Source organism: Mus musculus, chromosome 17 (genome assembly GCF_000001635.26).
Source record: "Mus musculus strain C57BL/6J chromosome 17, GRCm38.p6 C57BL/6J".
Classification (NCBI taxonomy): Eukaryota; Metazoa; Chordata; class Mammalia; order Rodentia; family Muridae; genus Mus; species Mus musculus.
Window position 1 is genome coordinate 84751721 of NC_000083.6, and position 15446 is coordinate 84767166.

General features: G+C 41.6%; 1 protein-coding gene across 2 annotated transcripts in view; it reads right to left on the reverse strand.

Moving 5' to 3' along the window:
* The window catches only part of Lrpprc (leucine-rich PPR-motif containing), an 85540-nt gene that overhangs the window by 46474 nt on the left and 23620 nt on the right, over nucleotides 1-15446 (reverse strand). Inside the window, exons 12-20 of one of the 2 annotated variants that reach the window (NM_028233.2) lie at nucleotides 15273-15391; nucleotides 12732-12825; nucleotides 10232-10298; nucleotides 4538-4565; nucleotides 2821-2878; nucleotides 1685-1791; nucleotides 1394-1471; nucleotides 1009-1053; nucleotides 589-702 (exon numbers count right to left, since the gene is read on the reverse strand). In NM_028233.2, the coding sequence (NP_082509.2) occupies nucleotides 589-702; nucleotides 1009-1053; nucleotides 1394-1471; nucleotides 1685-1791; nucleotides 2821-2878; nucleotides 4538-4565; nucleotides 10232-10298; nucleotides 12732-12825; nucleotides 15273-15391 (710 nt within the window). Of the gene's footprint in view, nucleotides 1-588; nucleotides 703-1004; nucleotides 1054-1393; nucleotides 1472-1684; nucleotides 1792-2820; nucleotides 2879-4537; nucleotides 4566-10231; nucleotides 10299-12731; nucleotides 12826-15272; nucleotides 15392-15446 lie in introns of those variants that run through there. The other variant, XM_011246643.3, reaches the window with a different exon arrangement.

A 15446-nucleotide genomic window follows, 5' to 3' on the forward strand; every position in this document is an offset into this window, starting at 1 on the left:
AGTGTAGTCACAGTACACTTCTCCCCTAAACATTCACAGGCATGTGAACAATCCTATTCAAGCAGAAACTCCCAAGTGTAGTGATACAGAACAAACTGCAGACACACTAACACGAACACAAGGGGCAGCTGCAGGCCTGCTGGAGAAGGCAAGGGACCCTTTATCTCAGAAAGCTTTTTCCTAGCAGGAAATGGAATTTCAATCCCTGCATTAACAAGCGTGTTGTATTTGACTTGCAAATGACTCCAGCATGGATCAGTTGCTTGACAATCTGGATATGAGAGACCGGAGCCATGGCTTGAAAGGACACTTGGCATGTATGATAAACCTATCACGCTGTTACTATCATTCACTTTGCAGATTATCATAAACAAAACTACAGCAACCTGAAAACATGTCATTCAAGGTGTCGCTGAAATTAGTTAGCCTTTCATTTAATTGAACCGTTCTCAAGCATGACACATAATAATAAAGTGTAAAATTCATAAACATTATACTTGGTTTGACTTACTGTGGTCTATAGAGTGTCTCACCCCGAAAGCACGCGAAAGCACGCACGCGTGAAAAGGAAAGGACTGTCAGGGTTACCTCCTCTGAGCAGAGCAGCAGCAGGAGCTGCTTCAGGGCAGATCCTACAGGTTGGCCTTCAGCTTTGAGTTTCTCAAGTGTTGATTCCAAATCAGATGAGGTAACTTGAGAAGTCTACATGGGAAGAACAAAAGTTTACTACGGAAAGGAAATACAGCCCTTATCACTCAGCCCTGGGAGTGCCTTGCTTCTCTCTCTGTCATAAATGCCCCAAGGGATATTAAATATTAATCTCAGGTCTGCAGAGGGGGGGAGTTCACAACTCTCTCCTAGATCATCCTAGATGTTCATGTTCTTCTGGGATGGCGAATAGATTTACCATCTCAGAGACAGACAAGATCCCTTGCAGGGACACTATTTAGAATTCTCATTAGAAGCAGTGAAAAAAAAAAAAAACCAACAAAGTCAGATACTACTTACTTTTTGAGAATCTACCTTCTCTCTGTCAACCAGAACCTTAATATCCTAAAATTGGGAATCAAATTAGTACAGAATTAGAAAAAATAGGGGAAAATATGTTAGTGAATATTAAAGGCAAATTTTACAAGCCCCCACCTCACTTTAATGCTACCTTTCTAAATTTTTGCAGGAATCCTATTCATATTGCATTAATCACTGTAATGTTTTAGATGTACCCTTTAATATATAAACAGTTTCTACCAGCAATCAATAAAAGCTTTATTTTTATGGTTGTTTTTTGAACAGAAAAATTTTGACCCTTCAAGTTAAATTTAAGTAACATTTAAAAAAGTCTCTACATATAAATGAAGCAATTAATAAAGTTTGATGGATTACACCCACACACCTTAATCAATTCAGGAACATGGTAGGTATTCAGCAAATTACAAATGCCTTTGTAGATGTTTTCAGGAACTTTAACATTCTGTGGGAAGGAAAGGGAGGGGGTAAAGAAAACGCTGAGTTTGAGACAACCAACCTGAAATTTCTCTAACAGAGATTACCTCAGACATAATTTAAGTCTCTAACTCTCGAGTGTCATTGAGAAGCAGTCCGGGTGTACTTAAAAGCAGCATTTGAAACCTAATAGATACATGTCAGGCAAGACAGGCAGTATGTAGCAAAAATGAAATGGTACCATCTCCTGCAGCTGATGGAAGTATTGTCTCAAACGCTCCTCCTTGGCCTGTACCTCTGAGTCACTCATGCTGTCAATCAAGTTATAAAGAAAATAGCCAACAGCTTCTGTGGAAAAAAACAAGAGAAAGCATTCCACTAAAATTACCGAGACTGTCATGTTATCAAGATTAATTTATAAGAAATCACTCTGGTATGCGATGTCACCCTGATGAGAGGCTCTGAGGTGGCAACAGTGATCACTGAGGCATAGAGACTGTGGTGTGGGAGCGCATCTCTAACTGCTGAGTGAAAGGAATATTAATTATGTTCAGACCGAGTGACAGCTTCTCAGCACTGAATCTTTCTTCAATCTATTCTCTCAACTGCTCTGTGACAGAAGTGGTCCTGCCCAGGTCTCACCCTCCCCTGTCCAAAGCACACGTAGTGAGTGTAAATAAATGTCCTCACACAGTTCTATACTAATTTTTTGTGGATAATATTTTGAAAATTAGAAATGACTGATAAATACTGAGCATACAAAATTAAAATAGTGTTAATGAGCAGATATAGTAATCCCATGGAGAGCTGCCTATTAGCCAATGAAAAACCAAGATTAACAAAGATGTTTTGTAACAACAGTAATTTTCTTATGCATTCAAGCGTAAAAGTCATAGGGCCATGTGTCAATGCCTAGGAAAGGAGGTTTGAACTTTCAAGAGGGGCACTTTCTTATAGAAAACTATATAGCCCTGACTTCATTAAATTCTCAATTATGTCTTTTAGTTAGTAAGTTGTATTTAAGTGAAAAATTGAAGCCCTTTCCTACTTTATGCATAAAGTTAACCACACATGCAAAACACTGAAATCATAGACAGGGAGACACACTATTTTCTAACCCTATCTTCACAGATAATATCAAGAACTCTAATCTATACCTCAAGGGCTCCACATTCTGTCTTAAATATATATATGTAGTAATACCATACACTATAGAGCTCTCAAAATGTACTTCTCTACAGAGATTATTATAACCAAATGCTTTCAAATTTCCACTTTCAAAATCAAGAGTATTTGCTGCTGTGATCCTTCCAGCCCATCGCTACACAGAAGAGGGGATCTGTGGCTACGTTACAATCATGCAGACAGAAACGCTACCCGCTGGTCCCGGAGGCTTTGAGCAATAGCGTTCATCCTTGTACAACAATTCTGTTATCTGTTAAGACAGGAAATACATACATTGCAGCAAAAGAAGCAAAAAACAAACAAACAAAATACCCAAATACAATATGAGATTGAATGTTTGAACTAACAATGCCTTTCCCAGTGAGGTATTACTCTCTCACGATAATCCCACCCCACCCCACCCCACCCCACCCCACCCCACCCCACCCCACCCCACCCCACAGATCGTTTGGTTTTTAAATAGTACACTTGTTTTCTAAAAATAATTTTTTAAAAAATGAAGAAAATCTGCAGTATTATGAAACATCACAAAGAAAGGCTCTAATGTAATATTTAAATTTGACTTTGGACACTCAGAAGAGTATTGTTTCTCATCATAGTAGTCAGAGTCTACTCAAATTGGATCAATTGCTCCCCTCTTGGGTAAAATATTAGGAAAATAACAAGTAAAATGTGCTAGAGCAGAAGACAATATGCACTTTGCATTTCTCATTAACATTTTTCATTCACTTAAATTTACAATGTAAAAATATCCTACAGGTACAAACTTTATTATTAAGATGACTGTAGACCTCTGGCACCAACCTGTTACCATAAACAGTGTCTGACCCTATACTGAAACCCTCAGGCTGGGCACAGAGCAGAAACATATAGTAATGGTCTAGATGGTCAGGGTCAGGACTCTGGCTGCTTTAGTGTAGTCCACAGCTGAGCCTAGCCTGCTATATATCATTAGTGTTAATAAAAGCCAAACTTGAGTTACTTCTGCTATCATGAAAGGTATGCTTCACCTAGCGCAATCCAAAGGGTAGGCGATAGTAAAAAGAGAAGCAGCCTTCTACAAGCTGCCCCTTAGGCAACACAAAGGAAAGTATGCTAGCAAATTCTACAAAAACTGTAGCTACACAGAGGATGTGAGACAACTGGAGTATTCAGTAACAATTTTCAACAGATCCATCCAATGAATACACCAATAAATGTCTCCTAGTCGGTGGGCTGTTTCTCTATAGAAACCAACTACATACTACAATTAAGCATCCACTCTGAAAGGCAGCTGCCAGGATGCCAGGTAGAGAACTGGATGAAATTTATACTTAAAAAATACTTGGGCCTGACTTGCTTAGCATGTGTAAGTCCCTGGGTTCAACTTTGACACCAAACATATAAAACGTAACAAACTTAAACTGGGAAGGCTAGCGAATGGCATCCATTCGGACCTTCCTGACCTAAAATCTCTTCATGCAGTCACTGCCTGTTCGGGCATTAAAAACCAGGTGACTTCTTTCACAGATAGCACGCAGTATCGGGTTGGTCTGCATACTATTCACCTACAGACACATAACCACACAGAGACACACATGAATAGATCAAGAAAACTGGGCTGGAGATGAGCTCAGGGAAACAGCGCTCACTGAGGAGATGCACGGACCAGTCCCGGCACCACCAAAAACTCAGTAAGCCTGCAAGACCAAACGTCACCACAATAATTCTAGCATTTTTGTCTTGAAAGATGAAAACCATAGTAAGAATTTAAGACTAATTGAGTAACATTTTTCCTGCTGTTTTAAAACTACCAATATCAAGACTCTTAACCTATTAGCTTGTAATAATACATCAGAAATGTGGGAGGCTATTAAACTTGGTTTTGATAATTTTCCACATATCTTGTTGCTGTATTAGGAATACGTACCTTGCTCCAAAGATCTATGTTCATCGACCTGCAGAGGGCAGCAAAGGATTAAAAATAAGCCCAGAGGTTCAAAAAACAGTAATTATATGATATAATCAATTAAAAAAAAAAAATCAATGCCTTTAACAAGTAAATAAATAACAAACTGAACTATTCAAGAAAAGGAACTAATTTTTCAAAATAAACTTTGGTTTGGATGGGGACCACTAAAAAGCCACCTACCTCTACATGTTGGGGGTCCAAGTCTGAAAGAATAGGCTTATCTGCATGGGCCCCAAGTGTCTAACTAATTTGAAATATGGAGAACTCAACCACCTTGCCTGAGTGATCAATACTAGTATCACTCACTCCCGAGTGCCATGGATAACTATGTCTTTGGATGCAGCTCCCTGAAAAAGCAATCTAGCACAGGACACACAGCCTGCAGCTCAACAGGGAACCACTGTGAGAGATCGGTCTGTAAAAAACTGCTAGTGTCATAAAAGACAAAGGTATTCCAGATTAGAGAAAATTTTAAATAAGTGGCAACTAATATCCATCCCTGAATAGGACTTTGTACAAAAAGGTAATAAAATATGAAAAAGGACATAAACTTTAAAACAGAATCATAAACTATATGTTAGCTAAAAGTAGCCCAGGAATGCTTAACTTCCTAACTTTGTTAACTGAGGTTACATGAAAGAACATCCTTGTCTTTTTAGACTACATACTGAAATACGAAATGGTAGAGGATGGCCACACGATTAAGCTTAAGTAATTCACAAACACCCTCTCCTTGCCCGCCCCCCACCCACGCACAATGTGACAGACATAGAGGCAGTACAAATGATGAGACAAGATACTATACTCTAGAGGGTATATGTGGATTCTTTGTATTATAAAACTTGAAATCAATTCATTGAAACAAAGAAAAATCTTAGACTTAAATATGGCCTGTTTAAATGACACACCATTTTAAAAACAGGACCATAAATGAATGTGGACTTGCCATGACCGCTGAGCTTTGTCCTCAGGTCCAGCTGTATATACTCAGCTTCTGTGGCAATTTTACACTATTAAGAATGCCTTCTTCTGGGCTGGAAAGATGGCTCAATGGTCTTCCAGAGGACCTGAGTTCAATTCCCAGCAACCGTATGGTGGCTCACAACCATCTGTAATGAGATCTGATGCCCTCTTCTGGTGTGTCTGAAGACAGCTACAATGTACTCATATACATAAATTAAATAAATAAATCTTAAAAAGAAAACAGAAAAGAAACCATTTGAACCCAGATACCACGGCTATGAACCTTGGCATCTGCCACTAATAAATTAACAAATAATTCTTGCTTCTGTTTTACCCACAAATTAAATTTCTGAGAAGACAGAACTTGTAAAGGACAGTTTTGTTGTTGTTTTTCCTACACTACCCTTAATTTTAGTCTGTTTTACTTAAGGATGGGTTTGTTTTGTTGTGAAGAATAGGACTGAAAAAACACTGGTACTATTTCTGCTGTGGATTGACTACCGGTTTTAAGCAAGCTTTTTCTAGAGTGATAATGGAGTTTGGGAGGACAATTTGTAAGAAGACATTAACATTTGGATCGTGTTATGGAGTTTAAGGTCAGAGGTGTCTGGGTTCCAAGGTCTGTGCTGCTGACAGCTCTCCACCAGCTCCTCCTTTAAAGTCTGCGTGGCTAAGCTAGAAATGGAGCAGACAGACAGACAGGGCAGACAGACCTTCTGATGGCCAAGGGGAGCAACAATGAGACAAAAGACAAAACCAACACAGTGACCTGGGCTTATTTCCCCATGACGCCTTCTGCTTAAGCCTTTGGCGCATTTCCTATACCAATTAGGAATTAGGAGCAAACATCCCATCTCTCAGTTCTGGTGAGGTCAGACAACATCAACGGCATCTCATCCTCTGTTTACAAAGAGGACCTGAAGATCTGGCATTGATTTGATGACTCCAGTAAGGGTAATAATGACTTACACAGTTTAGGTTCAAGAAACCAGATCTTTCATTTCAACGTATGGCTGGCAACCTTCCCAAACAACACCCAGACTGTTCAGAGTGCTGTGAATTAAGTCACAAAGTCCATCCTGACCAAAGAGCTCTTACGCAGAGAACCCTGGTCTGCCCCTTCCCAGTGCTTTAACATCTCCTCAAGGGGCTGCTGACTTGAGTGCAGAAGCCGCCTCCCACAATGGCAGGACTTTCAACCACAAGCCAAGGGAGCCCTCGGCTCCTTTCCACTTACACTTTTGTTTTACCGTTGGTAAGAGGAAAGAAAAGTCTTACTCTTTCTAAACAAAACCGCATCCTACGTTTGACTGAGAGCTCCAACTGTGACTTATTTACATGTGTGAAGCCCGAGAGGATGTGCTGACTGCTCATGCTCCTGCCTCCACCTCCAGAGGGCTGAGATCACAGGCACAGATCATCTTGCTCCATCCACTTCACGTGGCGCTAGGGGCCAACTCAGGGAAACGGCGTGCTGGGCAAGCAATCTACAAACTCAGCTATGTATGTCCTAAGGCCTCAAAATATTTTTTGTGCAGCTTCATTTTTTTTTAGAAAATTTGAAGTAGAAAATCTCATTATAATAAAAAAAGGCTTTAAACTTAAATGACTGAAACTTAAGTGATTTTATCTATGTATGCTATTAAACAATTTATAAAGTAGAAAACCATATATAGAGGCATACCCTAATGTTAAATGTTTTTTGGTTTTTATCTTTGGAAAGACAGCATTGCATGTTTTAACAATTTTCCGAAGGCCCCACAGCCAGGTTCCCTGCAGCAGGCATGGCCAGGGCTGGTGGTACCTAACAGCCCTTCCCGGAGCGGCTTTCCAGCACTCTCAAAATTCTTATGAAATGGGCTGGGCATGTATCTCAGGTGGCACACAGCGGAAGGGGTGGTACTACCTATGATCCCAGCACCGGAGGTGGGAGGAGGATCACAAGTTCAAGGCCACTCTCAGCCACACAGGAAGCTTAAGGTCTGCATGGGTTTCAGAAGACTGCATTCGGTAGGCCAGAGATGGAGACACAAGCCAGTAAGCTGGCGTGGCAAGTAAAGGCTGCTCACAGCACAGCCCGTGATGCACATTGGATGGAGAGTAAGGTGAAGGGAGAACATCAGCTCCTCTGAAGCCCACATGCACCGTCCCCTACCCAACAATAATAATGTATTTAAAAAGGAAAGTGTGTTAGGTAGACTTCTAACCACTTGACTCAAGGCAGAGTCCTCTAAGAAGAAAACCCAATTGAGAAAGGCCATCAGTGTGGCTGTCTTCAGACACACCAGAAGAGGGCATCAGATCCCATTACAGATGGATATGAGTCACCATGTGGTTGCTGGGGATTGAACTCAGGACCTCTGGAAGGGCAGTCAGTGCTCTTGACTGCTGAGCCGTCTCTCCAGCCCAAAACATTGGGCTTTTTTGTTTGGTTGATTGGCTGGTTGGTCTCTGGTTTTTTTTTCAGTGCTGAGTCAATTCTAATTCTATTCTAAATTTGATCACATATAACAGGACTCTCCAAAGTACACAAAATAGGTGGCTTGACTACTACACAGAATGTTCTGCAACATTTTAAAATATATTGCTATTTATTCTAACAACACATTAAAGACTTGACTATATTAACGTTGACATAAAGGACTGTAATTACCCTCGTGTAATTTTAAATTTTTGTTAAGTTTTGGGGTGAAGTAGAAGTAGTGACCCTAAAGTTATAAATATTTTTGACGTCTATATTCTTATGGATAATGTTACTTCAACCTAAAATTTTATTGCATCTCCAACAAGCCACTGATAGAGAAGGCCATGAGTCAGCAGGATCAGAGAAAACACAGCAAGCAGTCGGCATCTTCCAGGGTCAACAAGCTGTAAGACTTCAGTCAGCTCAACTTCTGCCCCAGGCAAGTAGCAGGCTGTACCGGTTAAGATTTTTGCTCCTACCACATTGGCTTAGCTTTATGATGCAAGTATTCCACAAGTCTAGAAATTTTGAAAAATGCCATTCAAACTGACTAAAAAATATTGAGATCAAAAGACACACTGATGAGCTGAGGTGTAAGTGAGAAGGGATCTTGCCGTTCATCAAGGACAGACACGTGCCGTCCTTTACATTTCATTACCAACACAGCAACTGTTTCTTCTTCAGTCGAGGTCTACAGCAGTCCTCCCTGCGCCGCTAACTCTATGCTCTACCGGCTAGGATCACGGTGTAAGCGTGTGTAAGCGTGTGGCACGGCTCACATGCAGAGGCAGAAAGACGAGTGTGTCTGTGTGTGCTGCTGTGTCAGTTCCAGGGACTGAGCTCGGGCCACTGGGCTTCAAAGTGTTTTCACCCACTGAGCCATTTCACAAAGTGTGTGTGTGTGTGTGTATGCGTGTGTGATGTACTTGTTCGTGCAAGAGCAGACCAGTATGTATGCTCATGTGGGGGCCAGAGGCCACTGCAGGAACCTTTTCCTTTTCCACTGTATTCTTCGAGACAGGGTCTCTCACTGAGCTGGCCACTGAGCTGGGGGGATTTGTCTGCCTCACCTCCCAGCACTGGGAGTACAGTGGCTGTCATCACACCCAGCTTTACACATAACCCTGAGTCTAGGGGGAAACTGGATTCTCCTTCTCCCACGGGGGGATCTAGCGGTTGAGCTCAGGTATCAGGTTGGCAGCAGCGACTCTGCACACTACGTCATCTTAAAATAGGAACATCTGGGGCTGCAGAGATGGCTCAGCGGGTAAGAGCACTGACTGCTCTTCTGAAGGTCCCTCCTGAGTTCAAATCCCAGCAACCACGTGGTGGCTCACAACCATCTGTAATGAGATCTGACGCCCTCTTCTGGTGTGTCTGAAGACAGCTACAGTGTACTTACATATAATAAATAAATCTTTAAAAAAAAAGGAACATCTGAGCATGGACTATGTGAATCACATGACGATATATTTCAAGTACCTTAGGGATAACACTGCACAGCCAGTGGTGTTATGTCTACAACTTAAAAGTAGTGCAGCAAAAAGAAACCAATGTGTATCTAGGCATTCAGCAGGAATCAGAATGGCAGTTAGAAACTTATGAAACCATGGGATACAGAGGCAATCATTCATTCACTCTTCTTTGATTTTTCTGTGACTATTTAAAAAGTAACAAGATTGGTGGGTACTAAGATATGACTCGAGTTTCTTCCCAAGGGTTCGCATAATGGAAGCTGGGCTCTCACTATGGCCTACGGTAAGATGTAATCTTGGCTTCCTCTCACTTGTTCTCGTCACAGTGTGAGGTGGCATCCACTCTGTGCTTCAGCCCAAACACTCACAGCCCAGGCTTCTGAACCTCTCAACAAAAGCTCTCTTCTCTGTAAGGTCTGCCTGCTTCCTGCTTCCGTATCTCAATGCAGTAACAGCAACAGAGGGACACACGAGGGAAAGTTCATCAATTGTCCTCAAACATCTGAGAGTGAATTAGCAGCATGTACAGAATAAAACCATTAAAACTGAATGCTCAAAGAGTGATGTGAACGTGCAATCAAACAGCTTCTCTCTGTGCATCTCGCAGGAAAGGTAACGGAAAGACCACCCAGACCTAACTCAGCCCGAGTCTCACGAGGGCCAGAGCTTGTCTCAGAGGCAGTTTTCATCGCACATAAGCCCTAGGGAAATGAGTCCAGTGACAGGAAATATTTAGGCTGATGCTCTTACCTCCTGAAGCCTAGGATTAGGCTGTTTCTCAAAGAACTAAACGAGAAAGGCAATGTATTCGATTCCACTGCAAAAGAAAAATGACTGTCAAAACATCTCAGGCCAAGCAAACAAACTGACCCACACTGAGCTGCAAATCACGTGCTGAGTTGGTTTACCTACCCTTTCACTTTCAACTGGGAAACGTTACTTAAAAATAAAATGTCTCACATAAAGTTACTTCGTGACGCAGTATAAACACGTGTAACAAAACACCCTTTAAAGCCTTCCTTTCATAAGGAAGCAAATTCATAATAAATCGCTCTACTATATAACTGAAAGCGTATTCACCAGACACCGGCACGAAATTAGCAAGGTGACTTTCTTCCTTCCCAAAGACAAAACAAAGTTATTTTCCAAGAGTTGTCATGGGGCCCAGTGAACCTTCAGTTTTTCATCCATTTTCCACCATGACCACTGCTGCTAGGGCAGCAGCTACCACAAGAAGACAGACCCTTCCTTCTGCTACACTGCGGCTTCCTCTGCTCCCCTCCCCCTCCCTCCCTCTCTCTCCTTGCTCAACTACTCATGCATATTTAACAGTCTACAACTGCAATGTTCCAATGTTGATCAGTAAACTTCATTTTTTTATGTAAACCTTGCCATAAATACTTTAAAAAGAGAGAGAGACGGTTTAGTTTTACATGACAGAGGGTCACTATGGGCCTTTCCTGACCTTGGTTTTTGCTTACATCAGTAGTAGAGTGGTCTGGTCTAATTAACTGAACCCTTACACTGTATGTAACATGGCTGCTGAGTGATGGAATGAGTGGGCTGCGAGAAATCCATAATACAGTCAAGACCTGAACATGATGCATAGCAGATAAAGAGTAAGACACTGACTTCATTTTTAAAAGGCCGTGGAAAGAAAATCATTTTTAATTTTAACTCAAATTTGTACATAAAAATTTTACTCCCACATAATAAGTGTTTTAAGCCAATTATAAAACCCTTGAACAAGGGGCTTATGTTTTCCATTAATCTCACGGTATTTAGATATTCACTGGAATATCTGAAAATTGTTTACAATCTGACCAAACCTGAAATGGACATAACACATGCCTCGCAGCAACTCTGAGCTTTGACATGCCTACAAATGAAAGCCTGTGTCCTACACAAATCCGATCAAGAGAAAACAGCTATTCTTCCCCAGAATATGATATTCGTGTGCATATCATATTCTAAGAGCTGACAAGGGCAGATACCAGCAGTTACATACAGCTCTTCAAAGGCCTCGCTCGGAGTCTAAGGGAAGACTGATAAAAATAAGCTCAGGCATTCTTTGGTCTTAACTCTCTGGCATCTTTCCTTTTAAAATGCAATTTTACAAAAATACTTTGGGGCTGGAGAGATGGCTCAGCAGTTAGGAGCACTGGCTGCTCTTCCTGAGGACTTGGGGTTCAATCCCCAGCAACCACATGGTGGCTCACAACCATCTGTAATGGGATCTGATGCCCTCTTCTGGTGTGTCTGAAGACAGCTACAGAGAATCAGGAGACTGGGTGGAACCTGCCACTTCTCCTGAGTGTGACGCTGAAGTAAGAAGACCGTCCAGGAGGGGAGCAGCCCAGGGGGTGCCCCTCACAGTAGGAGGGGAGGAGCCCAAGGTGTGCCCCTCATAGCTCACACTCCTTTGCTAAGGTCCGCTTTCATCTAGTTACTATGGAAAACCCATACATTGTGCATACAGGAGAGGGCACAATCTACTCAGAGAGCAGCCATTACAACACAAGCCCTGGCTGCTTCCCCACACAGGATGCTAAGCCTCCCCTATCAAGTCTCTGGTGCAACCGCAGAGCGTCTCTACAGCGCTTCCGCCACACACTCTAAATCTACAACAATCCAAGGTTAAGGAGATCAAAACTGCCTGTGCCAGGCAGAGGTAAGCCTTTAATCCTGGCATTCGAGAGGCAGGAGACAGGCAAATCTGTGAGTTCAAGACCAACTAAGTCAGCCCTTCTTGCAAAACTCCCCAAATAAACTAACAAAACCCTTTTCCCACAGTCTGAATACCTGACAAATAGCATCATGAACATGTTAAAAAGCAAAGACTTTGAGAAACATTTATTTACTCAAAATAAAATATAAGATCTGCAGAAAAAGACAAAGTTAAAATCAGATTTTGTTTCTGGCCGTTTGCTTCCCTCACTGCCTTTCTGTCAACAGGACTGACTTTACGTAAAGAGCAACTGATGCTTTTCGATGTTCAGCAAGCGTAGGCTGTGCTTTCTGTTACCTAAAGCTGGGAAACAGCTTCCAGTGGCTTACCAGATGTCTCACCAGACTCCACAGTCCATCGTCAAGCTCCTTCCAACCTTAATATCAAGTCCACAGTAGCCACAAGCTCGAGCCCTGGCCTGGCTACTCGGTGTGACCTTAGTAAAGCCTGAAGCTGTGCTTGCTCACACTCTTGTGCATATGCTGAAGTCAACAGCAAGTCTGTCTTATATGGAATACTTACAAAATGACAAAATGTTCTGTAAGTTCCCATTTATTGCTTCATTCTTCACTTCAGCTTGAGCAAAGGTACTACTTGCGAGGAGACATTCATTTTCCTGGGGATACAGCACTCGTCAGTGATAACACTCTTCAATAGTAAGAACAGCTAACGATATTTTCATGTCACTTCAGCTTCCAACATTTCATATGTTTTCTATCAACGTGAACCAAGATCATCTATTATCTTGTTAAAGAATAACCTTCTGCGCCGGTGTGGTGGCTCACGCCTTTATTCCTTGCTCGGGACCCAGAGGCAGAGGCAGGTAGATCTCGAGGCCAGCCTGGTCTACAGAGCAAGTTCCAGGACTGCTGTCTCGAGAAAACACACACACACACACACACACACACACACAAACCCAACCCAAAAGGCCTTAAAGTACACGGAGCCGAGTGAGGGAACCTTGGGCAAACAGTAACTTTAGCTCGAGGGCCAGCTCCTAAGAAGCAATAGTGGCACAGGCAGCCTGCCTACATTTCACTCAGGACAGCAGTGCTCTCATTTACAAGGCCAGCACAGAATGAAATGGGAGCTTAAAAGAAATACACATTTCATTTCAGTTTATGGATCTTTTGTTTCCATGAATGTCTGTGTATAACACGTGTGCCTTGTGCTTGCAGAGCCCAGAAGAGAGTGTCAGATCCGCTGGAACTAACTGTGGGTTCTAAGACTCAAACCTGGCCCCCTGAGGAGCAGTCAGTGCTCTTAACCACTGAGCCATCTCTCCAGTCCCACTAAAACGGTATTCTAATACATGCACTAAATAAAAGATCAAATTGATCTAACTCCAAATGGTTGTTTATCACCTACCCCAACAATAAATAACTTAAATGTATGAACCAAAATTTAGTTCAAATGATTTTTATATAGTTCAGTGTTACAAACCACCCTGATAATTTAAGGCAAAGAATAAAAATAAATTATGATATATCTAAAAAAATAAAGGGTCACACAAGCATTGAAATGACTTATAGAATTACATATTATTATAGGGAGACAGCAAATAAAATGTAAGATGATGTATAATAACCACTTTTCCAGAGAGATTTCTTAAGCACACTCATGTATGAAAAGAAAAATGTTAAGAAAAAATGATTATCTAAAAAATAAGACTACCTCAAGGACCCATTTATGAATGAGTTACATAGTTACTGACGAATAGTCTCCAATTTATCAATGAATGACATATAATACTGTCATAATTTTAAACTGATGAAAATAATATTTTATTTGTAGCTAAGAATTAAAAAAACTTAGTAATACCATAAGGTCAATTAAGCATTTAACAGTATGGTTGTTTCTAAGCCAATAATACTTAATACTGAAATTTTAACAAAGAAAACAAAAGGTAACTGAAATAATAATATAGGCAATCGAAGCTCGGCAAGTTTACAATTTAGGTCTAATTTTCCCCTAAAAGAGTTCTGAGAAAACAAGAGTACCCCAGACGGCACTGGACCCTCAGGCTGTATTTCTGCCCAGAATAAACTATGCAGAAAGTCACTGTTCACAAATAGTTTCTAACCGTAGAGCGAAGACAGCAGGAGGTCAACATGCTCTTCTGAGACAGAGCTCACTTGTCAGAGTCACAGCATGAAAACATGACAACATGGCTACTGTGTCAGTATAAGGAAGCTGATGCCAGAGGTCACAGTTACAAGTGCCACCTGAGGCCTCATCCTTCCCGAACAGGAAGCGAGGAAGGTAAAGACCCTCAAGATATAACTCCCAATTTTAAAATTGACTATGAAGCTGTTTCAAGGAAGAGAGGAGCATCCTGACAAACATCGAGACTGTAAGGCACTGTCGGCTCCGCAGCTCGTTCTGTCCTGGCACAACCTGTGTTACAAACCTGGGCCTCGGATCCGCTTTTCCTAACTGTATAGATAGCGTTTAGCTTTGAAATTAGAAAAGGCAATTCTTGTATTTTTTTTTTCTATTTAATGTGTATGAGTGTTGGCCAGCATTCATGTCTATGTACCCCGAGTGCCTAATACCTGTGGAAGCCAGAAAAAAGTGTCAGATCTCCAGGTACCGGAGTTAGACAGGTGTGAGCTACCGCCTGTGGGTCAAATCTGGGTCTTATAAAGAGTGCTAAGCCCTCTCTCCAGAAGCGGCTCTTCAGGTGACACTCATCCGCCATCCCTATCCTGGAAGGGCCAAGAAGCATGGCGGAAAAGCAGTGTTTCAAGTGCAGGGTAGTAAATATACTATTAATGTGTTTAGGAACATTAATGAGAACAGTTTCCAGGGCAAGAATGAAGAGTGAGTCTTCTTAATGTTCTGTCTACAGCACACAGTCATATCAAGACAGAGGAAAGTGCTCTTTGGTCTTCTTATGCTACGTTACACTGCTACACACACTGACTGGTGTATTTATAAAGCCTTACAACTGTACAACAAGACCGTTTTCAGTTCTCCACTCAATGTTGCTGTCCTGATAATGAAACACCAGGAAGAGTGAGATGCTCTTCCGTTAGCCATGAAAAGCGTACTTGTACCCACCTGCAAAGCAGCTCGAACTGACTGTGCACTATCAAAGCACGGAAACACATAGTTTATATATGTTTCCTGATCAGGATCCACTCCCACTTTGTTCATTATTTTGAGGATATCTATTATTCCTGTGAGATAAAACACAGCATGGCAGAGATAAAGAACTTGGAATTCAGGGAAGTT